The sequence below is a fragment of the Sceloporus occidentalis genome, unplaced genomic scaffold (assembly GCF_023333645.1).
Source record: "Sceloporus occidentalis isolate IW3139 unplaced genomic scaffold, rSceOcc1.0.p SCAF_1, whole genome shotgun sequence".
Lineage (NCBI taxonomy): Eukaryota > Metazoa > Chordata > Lepidosauria > Squamata > Phrynosomatidae > Sceloporus > Sceloporus occidentalis.
The window spans coordinates 165,423,694-165,443,447 of NW_028316981.1; the positions used below are offsets into that span (position 1 = coordinate 165,423,694).

Genomic DNA, 19,754 nt, shown 5'->3' on the forward strand with positions numbered 1-19,754 from the left:
CCGCAGAGTAACTCAATGTCCATAGGGCCACTCAGCAGGGAAGGCAGTTACATTTTTTTCAGAAAACCCAGAGCAAAACCAAATTCTTTTTACTGTGGAACAAGTGGTGGGAATCCCAAATCAATGTAAATAGCCCAGAACCAATTTGGATTTTGGGTGACTGTGTAACACAGCCAGCCCGGTGGGAATTCATGGTACATAGGTAATGTTTGTTGTTGTTGTTCCATGTCTTTAAGTCCTTTCTGACTTATGGCTACCCTAGGGCAAACCTATCATGGTGTTTCCTTGGCAAGGTTTGTTCAGAGGGGATTTGCTATTTCATTTCCCAGAGGCTGAGAGCATGTGAGTTGGCTAAGGTCACCCAGTGGATAGACAAGCTCTAAGTCTTCAAACCATTACAAGCAGGATGTAAACTGTATTACATGCTTTCCCTCCATGTCCTTCCTATGAATCCCAAATGTTCTGGGCCAGCATAGAATGAAGTGGGAGCTGTTTAAATAGCTGCTTTTCCCTCTTGCTATCCTCCCTGTCCAGTTTATGCTGAGCCTAGGAGCCTGCTGAGCTGACAGTCTGTGTTACTGGGCTGGGAACAAGATGCTTTCTTTCTTTCTTTCTTTCTTTTTTTCTCTGTCATGTGTCTTCAGAATAGTGCGGCTCTACTCCTAGGAGGGCTGGGAAATTATTGTCTTCCTAGCAAATGCCTGGAAAGGCCTGTAGAGTTTGGCCATGGACCCATTTTACTCATCTACTCTGGTGACCTTCTGTTGTCTGACAATATTCCGGGGGGGGGGGGGGGGAGGTATTTGAGAATGTTCAGATACCCCCATGGCTTGGTTGTCCTCCGCTGTCCCTACAGTTCCTACCTGAGCCAAGCTGGAATTGCTGTGATGCACCAGACTCAGCAAAAACGTAGCCCAAAAGCTGTGTTTCACCAGAAAAGTTGGCATGTGTAGTTCAGATTTCAGATCCCCGCAGTGATTAGTCACGTACTCCAGTGGGAAGCCCACAAGCAGAATATGAGGATAATAGCACTTACCTGATTGCAATCCCAATACGTTGGTATAGAGAACCATGCTTGGTCTGATACATGATATGATACATAGTCATTAGGATCAGTAGCCATTGATAGACGAAGGCTGCTGCCACATGGCAGAAATAATACAGTTTGACACCACTTTAAGAATCCATCCAAAACCCAAATTGGTTCTGGATTATTTATACAACAGGGCTCCATCCTATGAAATCCTGGGATTTGCCATTTGTTTTGACATCAGAATTATCTGACAAGAAGACTAAACATTTCACAAAAGTGCAAATCCCAGAATCCCATAGCATTGGGCCATGGCAGTTAAAGTGTTTTCAAACTGCATTATTTCTGCAATGTAGATGCAGCCCAGATACATCTGGCATAATGGTCTGAGTGTTTTGACTACAACTCTGGAGACCAGGGTTCAATTCCCTGCTCGGCTATGAAACCCACTGGGTGACCTTGATCATGTTACATGTTCTCAGCCTTGGGAAGGCAATGGCAAACCTCCTCTGAACAAATCTTGCCAGGAAAATCCCACATAGAGTTGCCTTAGGATCACCATAAGTTGGAAACGACTTGAAAAAGCACACAACAACAACAACAAGATTCAGCCCAAGTGTTCATTGTACATCTTGATATAACCAGTTAATTTGGTTTAACAAATGTGAACATGCTTTAGCTCTTGTTGTGCTGTCAGAGGTGAAGAGTAAAAACACAGAGCTTTCAGTAAGGAAAAATACTAGTGTCTTTGAATTGTTTCCCTAGGAAGCCAGCTCTGTGTCTGTTGGTTTTGGCATATGATAGGGTATGATCAGATGAATTTTGCCCAAAACATTGTGGTAGAAAATTGCTATAGCTAACTATTCTGGGACATGGCTGCATAAGCTTAGTTTTCCTTAGGACATCCATCCCCTAAGTGGGTGCATGACCATGCTGACTAGATGGATGATACAAGTTGTAGCTGAATAAAGCTGCAGGATCCCAACTTTTGGGAGACTGTTTTAGGAGAATACCATTTAGCATACATCTATGACAACAGATATACCTAGTTAACAAAGCCTCTGACAATGAAAGTCTTTTTTTACAAAGGCACCTGCTTATCCCCTCTTTTGTCTCATATTCTATATAACTCAGAGCTCAAGAGGTTTTTTTAGGATTGGGAGGATCGTAAAGGCAGGCTAGAGAAACAGATTTTTGGTAATGTATTGCATTACTAAACAATACAATAAACAAAACTTGAACTGGGAAAGAGCAAGATTCTACACTAGCATATCCTACCATAGCTATGTGTGTCTTCCTGCAACAGACAAGGAAAACCTGTTCCTCCAGCATCCCTTACTGAGCATGTGTGAACAGCAAAACAGAGAGAAGAGAGAAAGCAAATAAGATTACACCACCAGCAACTCCCAACATGTTTAAAACAACAACAACAACAATCTTATAGATCTGTAGATTTGGCCATTAAAATGGAAATAATAAGACAAGTGGGGGCTGATGAAAGAAAACCTAATTCCTGGATACACTATGAAAAAACCCTTCAGGGTGTTGTGATGAGAATGTTCAAAATGTCTTTGCTTATTTACTAAAGGCTTACCTGACCTGGTTGTTTTATTTCATGTGTGCATGTTGATCATTTTGAATAAAACATTTGGTGAAATAGCATTTAGCAACAGCAATAGCATTTACATTTCTATACCGCCTATCAGTGAACTCTGCACTCTCTAAGCTGTTTACAATATGTAATCCAATTGCTCTGAACAAGTTGGGTACACCTTTTACCGACTTACAAAAGGATGGAAGGTGAGTCAACTTTGGAGCCCTGGGATTGAACTCACAACCTTGTGGCTGCTGTATCGGCATTTAACCACTGTGCTACCCAGGCTCTTAAATGCCATCATCATCATCATAATTATTATCTTTGTTCATACTCTCATTTTTCCCCAAGACTGGGACTTAAGACAGCTTACAATGTTCAACTACTCTTTTTCTTTTCTTTTTTAGCACATGTTAATTCTGCCTCTGGTACCAAATTTTCTGTTAAGAACTGATGCATAGGAACACATCTGCATCAGTAACTCAGACATACTTGTACTGTGTGCTAGAATTCTCTCTTGCCATTTAGTAGGATGACAGACTTGCCATAGAATGGTTCAATCATCTGTATTGGTCCTGTGCTCCTTCTCAGTAACAATCCCTGGAGCTACAGATGATTGTGTTAAGCAGTCATTTAATCTTTCACATAATCCAGGGGAGTGTGATGAGGCAAATTGGCTGCATATTTAAAACAATGAGTGTATGTATGCGTGTGTAATATAACAATTTGCTACATGTCCTACAGAATTGGCTGATGGAGCTCTCTGCCACAAGGACAGAGAAGCAGTGCAGCTGATATACACACACATACGAATTCATGGAAAATTGGAAAAGCCAACAGGGCATGCAGTGTAATGCATTTAAGGCATCTTTAATCAGAAAGCGGTCAATATTTTCAGCACTGAGGTCCCTAACAGAAACAGGAGTTCAAGAAGTTGAAAAACGCTGGCACGTCTTTTCCATGCAGCAAATTACTTTTGCATATAAAATTCCTGAACCTGGTGAGCCTCATAGCTGGACCTATTTGTAATTAATCATCATTTTCTTTTCCAAAATGATTCCAAAATAGAAAGAGATGATACGCCTTTTGGTAAATCAGGCATGTTGAAAGCTAAAGAAGAGAATTAAATGTGCCTTTATGTGGCTGTTAGACGTTTCTTGGTCCATGAACTGGGAGTGGGAACAAGCCTGAGGCTCACATGGTCCTCATTTTATCTCCATCAGTTGAAACTACTCAAAATCACACTAGAAAAGTAGTATTCCACAGCGTGGGGGCAGTCCTGTATTCAGTTACAGTATTTCCCAGTTCATTTCTGCTCTCTACCCAAAATCAGAAGGATAGAGGAGGGAAGTGTCCAACAAGGCATGCTCTGGATTAGAATCGCATCACTTTGAATCCCAGGTGTCAAGTAATGTGTGAACAGCCTCCTTGTTTCCACTTCTTTAGTGCTTGTTACCATAGCACTTCCAAACATTGTTTAGAAACCACAAGCAGGGGAAGACTTTACTAAAGATCGGTCCAGAGACAAGTATGTCTATTAAATTTGGGTTTAATTTTAACTTTATTCCTCAGTCCCAGAACAAATCTTTTTATGCTTTCAAACCATGCATATGCTTCCTTTTCCTGGAATAGCACACCTTGGTTTATTGTGCTTTTTCTCCCCTAATATTTATGCAATTACATCATACATAACATATGCCACCCCATAAATTTAGTCCAGTTTGTCAGAAAAATTATGAATGGAGGAATAGTGAGGGAAGTTACTTTGAAATAACTAGGCTCTGGGTTTGTAAACTGAATCCCATTTTGGGAGAAAAGAAGGATATAAATCCAAAAAAATAAGTAAGTCAGCGTTGGCCACTGCTAGAAGAAGTGAGCAGATAAAATTAAGAAGATTCTGGGTATGGTGGGGGCAGGTATTAATCTGTCATGAGAGAGTGTGCACACACAAACACTCTGATAACAGAGGAAAGGCTGAGCAGTGCTCACTGGTGATAGGATGTCCCATGATACCTGTACAGATCAGAGTATTCATGCAAAAGCATGTTCTTTTTTAAAAGATATATAATTCATTTTTGTAAGAATTTCCCCAGAAAGGGACACTGGAAACAGATCCAGAATGAAGCATGGCACTTTCTTGGATGAAACAGTGGCCACTTTCACACATTAGGCTTACTGGTAAATTGCCTTGCAGGATTTTGTTGATCATCGTTCCAGTGGTAAAGGATTGGGGAGGGGGAGGTGGTGTGTCATGTAGATGAGAATTTTGGTGAATGTAAAGTTTTGCATTCACATTACAAGCCTGACTGAAGCAAGAGCTCTTTCAGTCTCCTGTGTGAAAATGCCCTGAGCTGCAGCCACTTTGGGTGGACACAAAAAGCTGAGGTGATGCCCTTTCCCTCAGCATAGAGTTTAGGCCAAGCACTGGACTTGGCTCCTATTTCTGAGGGTCTCCATATGGTGTTCAAATTCTGCCTTCTCCTACGTGCTGAATCTCTCTGTGATGAAGTGTTTGGTGGCCTTGGGCTTTATGCCTGGCTTTCAGGCCACTGCCTGCTACAGTTTAGATTGTAATCACAAAAGCGATGTCCAAACAGGCAACCAAGCCTGGGCCCCACTCCAGCTTTGCACCAAGAAGTGATTAATTATGCTCTGCATTGCCACCATTCTCACGGGGAAACTTCTAGCCAATGAAGTGGCTTCTTGTCCCACTTCCCGCTCAATTATATTTCTCTGCTCTTCTGCATCCAGTCAGAACTTTCCCTTTGCTGACAGTGGTTGGGAACAGATTGTCATAAGGCAAGGATGGGAAACCTGTGGCCCTCTGGATTTTGTTCAACTTCAGTTCCCATATAGTTAATATCTGGAGTGCTGAAGTAACCTGTGGGTTAGAAGTGGGGTCAGGAATAAGAAAGGTTCCGGTATCTCAAAGGTCCTGGCAACATTACAAACTCTGCAGTTTTACAGGGATGAGCATGTCTCAACATGGAGACATCCAGCATAATATGCTGCAATGATATCATAGAAGTAACCCAGAGAGAGACAACAAGAATATTAGCACTGAAGTAAGAGCTGAAACAGATGAGCCAAGCCCTTGGAAACACCCAGTATCTTTGGCCTTCTGGCTAACTGGCTGATTCCAACATCAAATTCAGTCACATTGCTGTAGGTCTAGTCACTGAGCTAGAAGTGCAGTCACTCATTCAGTGCTTTTCTTGGTGCCAGACTGGTGGTTCATTGTACAATACAGAAAAAAGGTAGATGGGCTTCCTGGGGTAAGACCTCATAATTTTATCTTTCTGTAAAGTTTGCATGCACAGTTCTATTAAGATTATTTAACACACTTACAACTTCTTTCCAATTCCTTCTCCTCCCCACGCTAAATGAATGTTTCCTGCTGAGAGAAAGAGAAGAAACTTCTGAAGCTCTCATAATCCTCTTGCAGTGTAGAGTGGCATGCTTAAATGATAATACTTAGTATTCATAGAGTGCTTCAGATTGTTCAAAGCACATCACGTGTTACCTCAGTAATCCTTGCAAGCAGGGAGGTGTTTGTTACACAAAAGCCAGAGTTATGGAGTCAATAGTTTGGAGACTCAGAGTGGGGAGGACTGTATTCAGATCTCTGCTCACCAGCAGGCCTCAGATAAGTTCCTCTTTCTGATCTAGTCTACATCAAGAGCTTGTGAAGATACTGTGAAATAGACCATCTGAACAACTTGGAGAAAAAGCAGGATAAAAACGTGATACAGTAGTTATTTATTCTTCTTAATGGTTTCTGTGAATCACACAAATGGGTTGTCCTGTGCCTCTGCAGTGCAACTTTCCAAACCTTTGTTATATAAGCATTTTGGTGGTACCCCTGCCCACCTCCAACAGCCCTATATGGAGGCCTTCCCACTGAAACTGTGCCAGTTTCTTTTTGTTTGCTGCTATAGCAGTGTCAATAGAAACTGCATTCTATCTTTGGTCTCATGACAGCCTCCTTTGGTCAATTCAGCTCCTGGAGTTACCAGGCTCTTCAGAGCCAAGTTGTCTAGCAGTGGCGATCGAACCTGTGTTGCCTCCTTTCCTTGCTGGTGTCCTTCAAAAAGTGTGTCTCCCATGGCACTAAAATCCCAGGATGGGATGGACACCTGAAGTGTCTTGGTTGACTAGGTGATGCTCATGTGGTTGAATCTTGTGCCCACTGTATTGCCTCTATGCCTCAGCTGAGATGAAACAGAAAATTGTGTTTGAAGGCACTCCTATATGAGCAGCTGTCAGGCCTCAGATGCTGTCTTCTCAGCCATCTGCTTACATTAGTATGGAAGATGCAGAAAGACCTTCAAAGTCCAATTTGGTTCCAGTCGTGAGCTCCTCTGCTCATTGTGGAGCCAAATGTTTGTTGGTAGAATCTATCTCAGTGCCGTCAAAGGCTGCATTAGCTAGTCTGAACAGTAGGGTGACGTGTACGCATCCTCCTGTGCTGGGTAGATCACTGGGAGTCAAAATGCAGTCAATGACTCAACAGTAGAAACATAAAAAGAAAAAGCACGCCAAGGATAAAGATCATAGCCAATCCTTACTCTCAGAGGGACAGTTGAATCCAGCTCCTTCCACCAGTGCCAATGTCGAGATCTCTGGAGCTATTCCACAAGTGTAGCCACTTATTCTTGAAGCAGAGGAATCATAACATTCCCCTGTTGGGGGGTGGAAGTGGATCAGCATCCTGAGGAAAATGTTTTTGAGAGTGAGCTCCTCAAGTCTTCCACAGTCCTGAGGGTCACAGTCATTCCCTCACCAGTTTTCCCATTGACTTTGGGTATGGCCAAATCAAGGCCATTGTCCACCATACCATCTGCACCACATCAGCATCCATATCAGTCTAAGTCCCAATTGATTTTGGCATTGAATATAGCATCTGATTTGTCTTCCAACTCCAGGTCCCTTTCCAGATGGCACCATTGGTTCGATGTTCTCAGTACCAAGGTATCACAGCATGAGGCGTTTAAGGTCAACTTTGACTGAATCCTCTTACTCTAGATACCATACCTCTTTGGCTTATGATAGTAATTAGTGGTGAGACTATGCTTACCAATATTAGAATGCAAAGTGGCAAGAATGCCTGCCTGCAATACTATCTGGCTCATAAACACTCTCAACATCGATGTCAAGAATGCTCTTCTGCTCTTGCCCCTGTCCAGCTGTGTGTTCAGTTCATGGAATATGCCTTAAATGAGATATCCTCAGTGGCACAGCAAGAACCTGTATTATCTAGATTCTTACTGTTCCAGGATATTCCAATACAGTCTGCCAAGAAGGCACAAATTTTGGCTACTGCCACTTCGACTCAGACTGAAGTCCCTGCCACATCTTAGGTGTTACAACCCACAACCTCACATGCTCTAACATCCAACTCTGGATTTGATTCAGATTCAGTCATCATTCCGACAAGAAAATCCCCTCCAATTCCATTGGGAGCACTAGCTTCCTCCTCATCTATAAACACTATCAGAGCTTCTGTCAATCAGATTATAAGAATAGTGAAGTTGCTAGATATCTTAATTATAAAGCCACAAACATAGATGGATGACCCATTTATCCACCATGTTTGTTTGTTTGTTTGTTAATTTATGGTATTTATACCCCACCCTTCAGCCCTAAAGCCTCTCAGAGCAGCTTACAATTATTATCATTTTTAATTAGATGATTCCCTACCCCTAGGCCTACAATCTAAAAAGACACGACACAAAAAGAGAAGGGAATGGTGGTGGGGAAGGGGATCAGGTCCAGCAGTTCTTCTCTCTCTTTGAAGCCTGGACCAAGGCAGATGGTCTGGAGGGAGGGCTCTGCTTCTTAGCTCAGGCCAGGCCCAATGGAGCTGGGCCTGCATTTCTCCTTCCATGGCCGGATGGTACCAGATGAACTGGAGGGAGGGCTCTGCTTCTTAGAAGGCACTCAGAAAGCAAAGATCTCAGTAGCAGCAGAACCAGCAGCTTCTTCTTCCTCCTGGCCTCCCATTCTCTATGCTATCTGTGTCAAGCCTCAGTCTATGGTAGCTGCTGCCCTACCTATGCTACCTTACCTGTCCAGGTTATTCATACATCTTGTGTGACTCCCTTTTTCAAAGCTCAAAACACTATAGGTTTAAAACACTGATATGGCTTGGTTAAGTCAAGATCCAAAACCATGTTCTGTCATCATGGATTCATCCCAATCCTAGGCATCTTGAAGATCTGTGGAAAAGCGGTATATAAATAAAAAAATATTATTATTATTATTATTATTATTATTATTATTATTATTATTCCACTGAATGGCAGCCAATAAGGGGAAGAAATTGCATTCAATGGGTAGGAAAGTCTGCTGATCTGCTGCTCTCATCTGCAAGATTTCAAACTACTTGGCCTGGATAGGTAAATATCACTAGTTGTTCTGGGAGAAGCTGACTCCCTCCCTCAGTAAACTGAGGGATGAAGATTGAAGAGTGGCTTTGTTTCTCCAGTCTGAAGCTCCTAAGTTGGCTAGACAGCAGATAATGACCTCTCACCATATAGTACACTGTAATGACAAAGGTATGGCCAGAGCCATGGCTCTCCAATACATGTGCAGCTTCAGTTTTCAGTCCACCATTAAGAAGTACAGATTCAGTCCATTAGTAGTCAGGTACAAAGTTGAGATCTCCTTGGTATAGATACAGTTCAGCCTTGAAGAGGACCTATAGCCCATCTTGGTTTTGGTATCAGCATGCCTTTCCACTGTCTTCCTCTGCTGGGCAAAAGCCAACCTCTTCTTCATGTACTTTCAAGTCTGAACCCTCTAAGAAGCATCAGTGGGTGACCTCTAAACACCACATTTGACTCCCTCTGGGGTGAAAACTTCATTGCCATCTTCCCACCAATGTCAATGCTGTCTTTCAGTGATCAAGACTGTGTCATTACTGTATGACCAGTGCATACTCTTCCATTTCACAACCAGGTCAAGAAATTCCACCATACTGGGCCTTTATATTGACCTCTTTAATTTTAAGGTTTAAATTGTTCAGTTGCTTTTAAAAGTTTATATCTACATCTTTAATGTTTTTGAATCATTTTAAACTTTTACTGTTTTAAATGTGTTGTTAGCTGCCTTCAGTCTCTATATCAGGAGAAAGGCAGGCTGATAATAAATAAATAAATAAATAAATAAATAAATAAATAAATAAAATAGGGTTGCTGAAGATGGGTGGGGCTACTGCCAAAATGCTTGTGTAATGCTCTTGAAGGTTCTGAAAGATGCACAGTGCAGTGACACAATAACCCATTTGTGTGAGTTCACAGATGATCACTCAAAGAATCATAGTTACAGTTATGCAACCTGTCCATTTGTTTTCTCCACTCCCCTTAATGTTTCAAGAGATGATGGGGCTGAGAGAAAGCTGCTTGGTGGTTTTATAGCTGAGGTGAAATTTGAATCAGGAAACTTCCAGTTCATGCATTTCATCTCTCAAAGCTGCTTGCTTTGGCCCCGCTCTCTTATAGCTATGCCAAGTCATTCTATCTTTGCTTCTTTGCCCCCAGAGTGTCTTTTGCTTGGTGTTCCATTCTCCTCACTACCATGGTGTCAAGGAGCCCATTCACACTACACAAATGTCATATTCCATTTCAGCTGCCCAGGCTGCCTGCTATGGACTCCTAGAGTTTGATGGGAGACTAGAGGAGATCCCTGGCTGAGGATCTTAAGGGCTCCTCCCTCAAATGTTACTTCCAAGGGTCCATAGGGTGCAGTCATGGCAGTTGAAATTGAATAATAGTGCTATAATTGTATAGTGTGGATAGGGCCCAGGTTTTTGTGTTGTTTTTTCATGGGGCATACACAGATTGTCTCTCATCCTGGCCATAGTTGCACAAACAGTAACACTTCACCCAAGCCCATCTCCCCTATAGCTGGTCAAGCTAAGTGCCTAAGACAAAAAAATGTGAAAATCATATCCACCCCTAATGTTGACTGTATACATTTGTGTGTGTGTACACAAAATTATTTGCTGCCTTTCAGTGGTGTTATGACCTCTGACAGCCTGAGGCAGATTACTCCACATTTCACTCAACTTAATGCTGTCCCTTGTCCCCTGGAATTAGGGATGCCATATCCCGCCTGTAGGCGGGGCAATCCCGCTTTTGGGGGTCCTGGCCCGGTCCCGGTCCGGTTTCCAGGCAAAAGGGGGGACTGCCCCGCCCACAGCCACCCACCTCCTCCTCCTCCGCCGCCTCCTCTGCCCCCGCGCGCTCCCTGTATGGCCGCGGCTGCTCATGCAGCCGGCCGGCCATTTACTGCCTCCGCCTCCTCCGCCTTTCTAGCCCCGCGCGCAAGCAGGGGCGAGTGCGCACTGCCGCCGGCCAGCCAGGGCCAAGACAAGCGCCCAGCGCGTGAGGCGGAGGCGGAAGAGGAGGTGGGTGGCTGGCTGCTGCCTGCCTGCTTCCGGTGCGCGGACGGGGAGCGCGCAGGCAGGCCCCTCCTCCTCCTCTGCCTCCGCCTGCCTTGGCGCGCTCCCCGTCCGCGCACCAGAAGCAGGCAGGCAACAGCCACCCACCTCCTCTTCCGCCTCCGCCTCGCGCGCTGGGCGCTTGTCTTGGCCCTGGCTGGCCGGCGGCAGCGCGCACTCGCCCCTGCTTGCGCGCGGGGCTAGAAAGGCGGAGGAGGCGGAGGTGGCCGCCTGCCTCTGCCACTGGAGTGCGCAGAGGGGGAGTGCGCCAAGGTGGCGGCGGAGGAGGAGGAAGGATGAAGGAGGAGGAAGGAGAGGCGGAGGGAGGAAGGAGGGATGAAGGAGGAAGAAGAGGAGGAGGAAGAAAAGGAGGAGGGATGAAGGAGGAAGAAGAGGGGGAGGAGGAAGGATGAAGGAGGAGGAAGGAGAGGAGGAAGGATGAAGAGGAGGAGGAGGAGGAGGAGGAGGATTTCCATTCCATTTGTACAGGTTTGCTTTAACAATGATACTGGTGATGATGATAGTGGTGGTGGTGGTATTGATATCAGCAAGCCTCTGAGGTGATTTTTACAAACTCATGTGCAGTAAAGAAAAACCAAAGTCCCTTGACCAAGTACACACTTCTGAGAAGTATAGTTGGTGCAAGACACATGAAACCAAGGGCAAATCACTTTTTGTTAAACCACCTTGACATATTCAGTATGCATAGCTATGTGAACCCATGTTCAGTGTGAAACCCAAAGAGTTTGGTTATGCAATAAGCCTCTGAAATATGCAAGAGATTACCATGTTAAGTAAAGCCATGTTCAATGCCCAAATGTGCTGTCCTGTGTTTTGGGATGGGGAGGGGGATGGTTTGGCCAGAAAGGGAAGTATATTTGTGCCATCTGTCTAGGAATAATGCCCAAATGTCCTCCATTTTGATCATGCCTAAGAAACATGCATTTATATTAACATTTTTAAAAAAACAGCCATTTTTCGTGTGTCCTCCATTTAAAAAAAAATTGCCCTACATTTGAAAATTTTGTCCTACACGTGTCCTACATTTGTCCCAGTTTGGAGGTCCTGACTTATGGCAACCCTACCTGGAATGTGCTGATTTACAGACAGAGCTTGGGAAAGTTACTTTTGAGAAGAGTGCAACAGTGCCAAAGCCATCCATAAATAAGCCATAGTAGGATGATGCTCTGTGACTGCTTGCATCATCCTATACCTGATCAGTTATGCATAGCTTTATCATGTTGTTATATTCATTCTTTTTAAAAGCATCTTTCCAGGTTTTGTTTTCAGGCAGCCCCATGTTCCTAAGATGAGGATGCCATGTATTGCCCAGTGCCAATAAACACTGGACTCTGTTCAGATTGGCTTTTGAAACAAGCTTGAAAATGCTTAAAATCATCTTGCAAAAAGTCATGAGCGATTCAGGTTATGCAGTGATGTATTGATGGGTATGCAAATGCCCACCTTGTCAGTCAATAATGTAGCTGAAAATGAGCGTGTGAGAGCTATAGCTGTCATATACTGAAAGGATTATTTGATTTAAGCTGTAGCTGCCTTATTATTTATAAATAGACCTGAGGTCAAGGATGGAGAAACCTTTGGCCATCCATTTTTTTGGACTGCCACTCCAATAATCCCTTACCATTAGCAATGCTGGCTGGGTGCTTCTAGGAGCTGAATTCCAAAACATTTGCAAGGGCCAAAGGTTCTTCACCCCTGCCTTTCATATAGGAGCTATATATTGACTGACCACAATACCTGTCTTTTTCTTTATTTCTTATTTTTCCCTACCAGATGGACCCCGTGCAGAAAGCAGTGATCAATCACACCTTTGGGGTACCTGTAGCCAAGGCCAAGCGCCCCATTATCTCTTGCAACGTCTGCCAGATCCGCTTCAATTCTGAGGTGAGTCTTTGAAGGAAATGGCAACACCAGGTTTGAATGTTGGTATTTCACAGCTTTACGCTGTGGTCTGTTCTTGCTGTGGTGCAAGGCTCATCTGACATGGTGATTACAGCTTGGAAAAGTTTCTTTGTTGAAATACAGACCCAGAATCTCCTAATTGGTCCTGCTGGGTGAGAGATGCTGGAAACAGTAGTCAAAAAGACAAACTTTTCAAGCTCTTTCAAAGAAATAGCCACCTTAGTCTATATAACTAAAAAAGAAGGGGGGTCGAAATGAAAAAGGGAATTTTGTGGCACCTTCAGATTAATCAATTTATTTTAGCATGGGCTTTCATAGAGGACATTCCACTTCCTCAGGTACATTGATGGCAAGCTCTGGTGATAATGGGCCCTCTGGAGGTCCGGAAAAGTGCAAATAACCCTTTGTGTAGATACATGGAATAATGTTGCTCAGGTTACATCAGAGGTATGAGTCATGTGACTTGCTAGCTGTTTTTGTTTGCACCTTCTGGCATACTTCATCACTTGCTATCCTGGCTGGGGCTGCTAGAACTTGCTGTCATACAACATTTGAGGGAAGCATATGATTCAACTCCTGAAATAAATGCTTCATATTTGAGCCAAATTAAATCTAACTTCAAGAATCTGGGAAACAGGTTGTGTGTGTAAGAAACTGGAAGGGGGAGGGTGGTGATCTTTTTTTAGAATGGTTTTGGAGGCAATATATCTCTAAAGTGGTGATCATGTAGTCAAATTGTTGGATTGTAACTCATATCAGCCCTAGCCAGCATAGTTAATAGCTGAGGAATGCTGGGAGCTAGAGCCCAGCAATACCTGAAGCTGTAAATCATTGGATGCAAAGATCACATTGGTTATTGTCCAGCCTCCTTCCCCAGCAAGAGTTTCTCTATCAGATCCACCCACATAACACAGGCCTTATTATAGTAGAAGTAAAAAGAACAAAGCATCAACAAGTTGCTTCATGTTGTGAATCTGCAGATGCACACATATGAACAGATGACACTGCCTTATGTTGATTCAGACCATTAGTCGGTCTAGCCTAGATCTGTCTTGTCTGGTAGAAGCTCCCCAGGGACTGAAGCAAAAACTGTTCCCCATTCCTATTACTATATGCAAAAGGATCTTGTATCACTTTTCAGACTGACTGAAAGAAGGAAGCTGGTAGAATGATTTTTTGGAGACTTGAGCCTACTTCCTCAGATATATAGCATGGAGTAGAGAGTCCAAAGACTGGCCTGTATAAGCCAGTTGTGTTTAGGAATGGCAATTGAGATCAGTTTTAATGAAATTTGTTGGAGACAAAGGCAGAAGGAAGGATGTTGCCTAAAGCCAAGAAGAGTATATAACCATATGAACAAGTATTGGAATGTAGTGTGCGAAACAGAGAGGAAATGTGATGAACTCGTCAAGGGTGCCCTCATGAGGATGGGGGTTAGATAGTGTTGAAATTTGTGTAGTGTGGCAAGAACAGTAGGTAACATCATTCCTCCTGCCTTTAACCCCCAATGAGCATTGTTAAAACTGCACTTGTCACCTCATTTCCATACTCACAAGGTTTAGAATTTCAATTGACATTTTCACACACAATCAGCTTATATAAATCTGTCTCTGTAGGCTCCACCCCACCCTATGAATCTGAGGAAGTAGGCTTAAGTCTACTGGAGCTCATGCTACCAAATCTTTTCTTTCAGTTAGTCTCAAAGGTGCTACAAGATCCCTTTGCAAAATGATTTTCCAGACAAACATGGCTATGTCTTTGGATTCCTGTTACAGGACCTGCTTGGTGACATTTCTGAGACATTCTGTATTCAGTGTATGTGCTCTTTCTAGTTCTACTCTGATGGTACAAGATGGGGCAAAAAACATAGGTTGGAGTTGGTGATTAGTTATGAGTAGCTCCTTAATTGCCTCTTAAAAATCTTCTCAATTGTCCCAATGTCAGTATCTATTCTTTCCACATGGGAAATGGGACAGGCTTTGATGATAGATTTCCCCTCTCTCGGTTTCTCTCTTTCTTTTCATTCTACAGTGAAAAATTATGTCAGAATACTTGGACTATTAAAAATGTGCTGTCTGGAGACTGTGTTCATGAAGACAAAAACGTGTGACATTGCTTTAAAAAAATTATTTTAAAGGAAGAAAACAATGAGATGAGGCCAATAACTAAAGCTCTCCTCCTCCAGAGAACAGGCAATTAAAATACGCTATTCAGAGAGTGATTAAGAGGCTATTTATTTCTAATTCCCCAACTAAAGCCAACAGGAAGTGATAAAATGGACAGGAACGATAAATGGGAAATTCAGGGCAAACCTGGGAAGCCTTAATAATACAGGTTGGTGTTGTGATTATGTTTTATTTCCCTCATGCCAAACATAGTGTGTATGAGCAGGTACAGGGGATGATTAAACTTAGCATGCTGGATTGCAACAGGTCAAGAGCAACATGGATGTTCATTAAAAAGCAAGTGAACACAAAAATGACAATCCCAAAGAAAAGGGCTAGCGTGAAAGCATCTTTGGTTATTTGAATGGCCTCCTAAAGTGTGTGGTGTCATTGGACAACCTGAATTTGTCACCTTGCTGAGTTTTTAATATACTGAGGAAACACTATAAATGTATGATTCAAAATGTTCTGGTTGCAGTTGTGTTCAGCCACTATTTGTAAGGCTATAGTTTTGGGCAGGGATAGGAGTGGCTGCTGCTGACAGGGCTGAGGATGCATGCAGGCCAAGACCTAGCATTTGCTTGACCATTTAGTTTCTGTTCTTCTTTGTACAGAGCCAAGCTGAAGCACACTACAAAGGGAACCGCCATGCCCGGCGAGTAAAGGGAATCGAGGCAGCCAGAACACGACAGAAGGAACCTGGAGCACGGGAGGGAGATAAGCCAGGACCTGTGGGCAGTCCATCCTCCAGCACTGGAGAGAGTGATTCTGACCGCACAGGTAAATGAGTTTCTTTCCTTCTCCTTATAATCTTGTCCTAGAATTTGAGGGCTTCCTTGATGGTTGAAGAGATGGAAGCAATTTCATTATGTTGCCTAAGTTGAAAAACAAGGAGATGTTTCCCTTCCAAGAGGTCACATAAAGAAGCTGACTGGACTCTCCATTGAATGTTACTTCAGTTCTAACAGCTGAGGAAAGGAGGCCAGTTTAGAGAACCAGGACAGGTCTGTGGCATACAAATCAATGTCTCCAAAAAAGAGGAAACTTTGGCATGATTTGGAAAGAGCAGCCAAGAGACTGCCTCTGTGGCCCCCACAACTGCTGCATGCACTCATATTTACTATGCCCAGTAGCAGGGATGTCTGTGTGTGTGTTTGTGTAGCATGAGGTACTCTGTATTAGAATAATAGAATCATAAAGTTGGAAGAGACATCAAGGGCCATCCAGTCCAACCCCCTGCCATGCAGGAATGCACAAGCAAAGCACCCTCAACAGATGGTCATCCAACTTCCGTTTAAAAACCTACAAAGAAGGAGATTCCACCACTCTCCAAGGGGGTGTGTTTCACTGTCAAACAGCTCTTACTGTCAGGAAGTTCTTAGCAGTGGCTCTGAGATTACTTCTGCCAGTTCCTTTAATACTCTTGGATGTAGTTCATCTGGCCCTGGAGATTTAAATTCATTTAGATTAACCAGGTATTCCTGTACTGCCTTTTTACTTATTCTGTGCTGTATTTCCCCTACTGCTTCATCTAGTCCACTTTCCTCAGATTGAACATTTTTCCTTTTGTGGGAAGACTGAGGCAAAGAAGGTGCTGAGTACTACCTTTTCTCTGTCCCCTGTTATCATTTTGCCATCTTCTCCATGCAATGGCCATAGCATTTCCTTCTTCTTCCTTTTGCTACAAACATACTCCAAAAAGTCATTTTTATTATTCTTATGTTCTCTAGCAAGCCTGGGTTTGTTCAGCACTTTAGCTTTTCTGAATTTCCCCCTATACATGCTAGCTCTTTGTTTGAATTCCACTTTGGTTATTTCCCTTTTCTTATGCTTTTTAAACTTTAGCTCAGTTGAACGTTCTTTAGTCATCCATCCTGATTTCTTGAGACACCTCCCATTTTCCCCCCTCATTGGAACTGTTTGAAATTGGGCCTTCAGTATCTCCCTTTTAAGACACTCCCATCCATCCTGAACTCCCTTCTCATTTAGTATTCCTGAGCATGGGATCACACACAGTATTTCCCTAAGTTTACTGAAATCAGTTTTCCTGTTCTCAAACTGAACAGAAGCTCATGAACAAGCACTTAGGAGATTTTGGTTTGGACAGGGGCTTAACTCCAGGACTTGTTGGCTGAGTTCTAGAACATCAAGGACACAGTTCACAGAAATGGTGTGATGGGCCCTAAGTGTGTCCCTAAGTATATGGACAATGTGTTTCTCTTGCCACTGAGTGAAATCAGCCCAGCCTTATATTTTAGGAAATTAAGAGGATGGTCTGAAAAACATTCTGGGAAGAAGAACATGCTGCACTCCCCATCCTGTCACTTGCCAGCATGGATGGTGAAGTGCTTTTCTTTCTGCAATGCTACCAGCTCTGGGCAAGATGTAGCAAGTATTGGAAATGTTGACTAGGAAAGAAAGATGGGGCTCCAGGCATTGCCTGTGTTCTACCTCAATTACAGGGTTCAGTAAGACGTCACTTGTATTCTGCATCAATTACAGGAATGAGGGTGAAACCTTTGCACTAAAGGTGGGGGTGGGGAGGGAAGGCTTGATCTCACATCCTTCCTTTGACATCTTGCCTGTCCTCCCCATCCTGGGAACCTGAGCTGGCTTCTCAGTGCTGGTGACGGCTGAGCAAGCGGGTAATTAAATAGCATCTAATTAAACATTGATTATGGCTCTGATGGCTGATGGAAATGGAGCTGAGGCTGTAGCCAGCACTGCCTGCCCTGGGAGACGCTGCCTCCCAGCTGCAGAGAAAGGAGTTTCATGACTTGCAAGGTTACTACTAGCACCTTCCTGCCACCTCACCAAGCCTCTGATACAACGCGCTGACACTTTCCTTCCCTACAAGATTGCAGACAGACATAATATCTAATCTGAAAAATTTTGTGTGTGTGTGTGTCTGTGTGTGAAAAACACATGTGTTTTAAGAGAAGGTGGCAAAAGAAAGAGCAAAATAGCAGTATCAGAATTAGGGCTGATCATTACCTTAGGAGTTCTGAAAGGCAGAGGACGAAAGCAAGATGAACAAACACTCTTAAGGTAATGGGAAAGATAGGAGGAATGGCATCAGCCCAGCCAAAGCATCTTGAGTTTTTATGTCAGGAACCTATCCAAAACTGAGGAGAGATCTTAGAATGCCCCAGAATGATGTCTTTTTGTATTGTACATTAGTACTTCATTGCATATGAGGACAAAGAATGGCCCAGCTTAACAAATTATTAGACAAGACTGCATCTTGCCAATATCTGCATCAAGATACTGGTAATAATTTATATATCAGTATATTGTAAGGTTGCTACATGTCAGGAACTTGTCATGAGTCTCAGTTTTTACGCGTTATCTCCAGGTACGAGACAAGGGTCCAACTGTTCCTCCAGCAGAGAGGAAAGGGCTTTGTGCAGATCTCCAGATTGACTAGTGGAGCTTGCTACGGTTTCTAAGGGTTAATTGTTTTATTCCTGCAACTTTCAAAGACTTTCCAGGTAGTCTGTGTATTTTCGTTGTTTGTTTCCTCCTCTCCTCCCAATCCTTGCAGTTCCAGGCCTCACCGTCTGCACTGCACTGCATCCACCTTCTGGCTAAAAGCAAGTAGACTTGATTAAATGTTTCTTATCCCATCTTCCAAAGTAAGTGAGAAGGAAAAATTCACATTGAGCTGAGAACAGCCCCATGTTGTGTTAATTTCCAAACAGGAATGTACGTGTGTGTGTGTGTTTGAATAACAGTTTGTGAGCAAATGTGGTCAGTACTTAAATGCACAACGTTTAAAGACATCATCAGGCTCCATCCCTAAATCTCTTGTTTTCACAGGAAAACCTCAGGGCCTGGGATGATCCTGAACTAGCAACCCTAGTACATCTTTTTATTTATAGTACAGTGGTACCCCGGGATACGAATTGATCGCGTTACGAAATTTCCGGGGTACGAAAAAGTTAGATTGGAAAAAACTGTTCCGGGTTACGAAAGATTTTTCGGGTTACGAAATTCATTTCGGCGCGAAATTCAAATGTGAAGCGCGGCTAGCGGCTTTCCAGCGCCTTTTCGGGTTGCGAAATGTATCGGGTTACGAACGGCGCCGCGGAACGAATTAATTTCGTAACCCGAGGTAGCACTGTATGCATAAATGTAATTGGGTGGCAGGAAAGTCTATATCACAGAATAAATTTATCAATAAAAGGAAGGTATACTGAAAACAGGAACATGTGTGAACCAGTCAACGACAATAGAGATCAACTAGACTCCAATAAATGTAGCGGAGACCCAGCCACACCCAATACTTCTAGCCTAGAGTTCAATCTGCCTAACATTGCCTGTGAGATAATTACTGTTTGTAGCAGTTTAACCCAGGCCACTATTCATGCCAAAAGAAATTATGTCACATCTCATAATGAACTCCAGTTCAGCAGCCTTATACCAACGCTACTTAATATATGATGTTTGTTTTGGGGTAGTGACCTTGCCAACCCGTAACATAATTGATTTGTAAGACACATCTGGCCCATAAAATGTACAACAAGCTCTGAGTTAAGTCCAATGAATTATTAGAGTTTTTGTAATTCAAACTGATCTTATTTATATTCTGTGCTTGCT

General features: G+C 43.2%; 1 protein-coding gene across 6 annotated transcripts in view; it reads left to right on the forward strand.

Annotated features, from left to right (window-relative positions):
* The window catches only part of ZNF385A (zinc finger protein 385A), a 290,379-nt gene that overhangs the window by 222,731 nt on the left and 47,894 nt on the right, over window positions 1-19,754 (forward strand). For all 6 annotated transcript variants that reach the window (XM_089480976.1, XM_089481003.1, XM_089480985.1 and 3 more), the window contains 2 exons: window positions 12,862-12,972; window positions 15,770-15,935. In XM_089480976.1, the coding sequence (XP_089337102.1) occupies window positions 12,862-12,972; window positions 15,770-15,935 (277 nt within the window). The remainder of the gene's footprint in view (window positions 1-12,861; window positions 12,973-15,769; window positions 15,936-19,754) is intronic.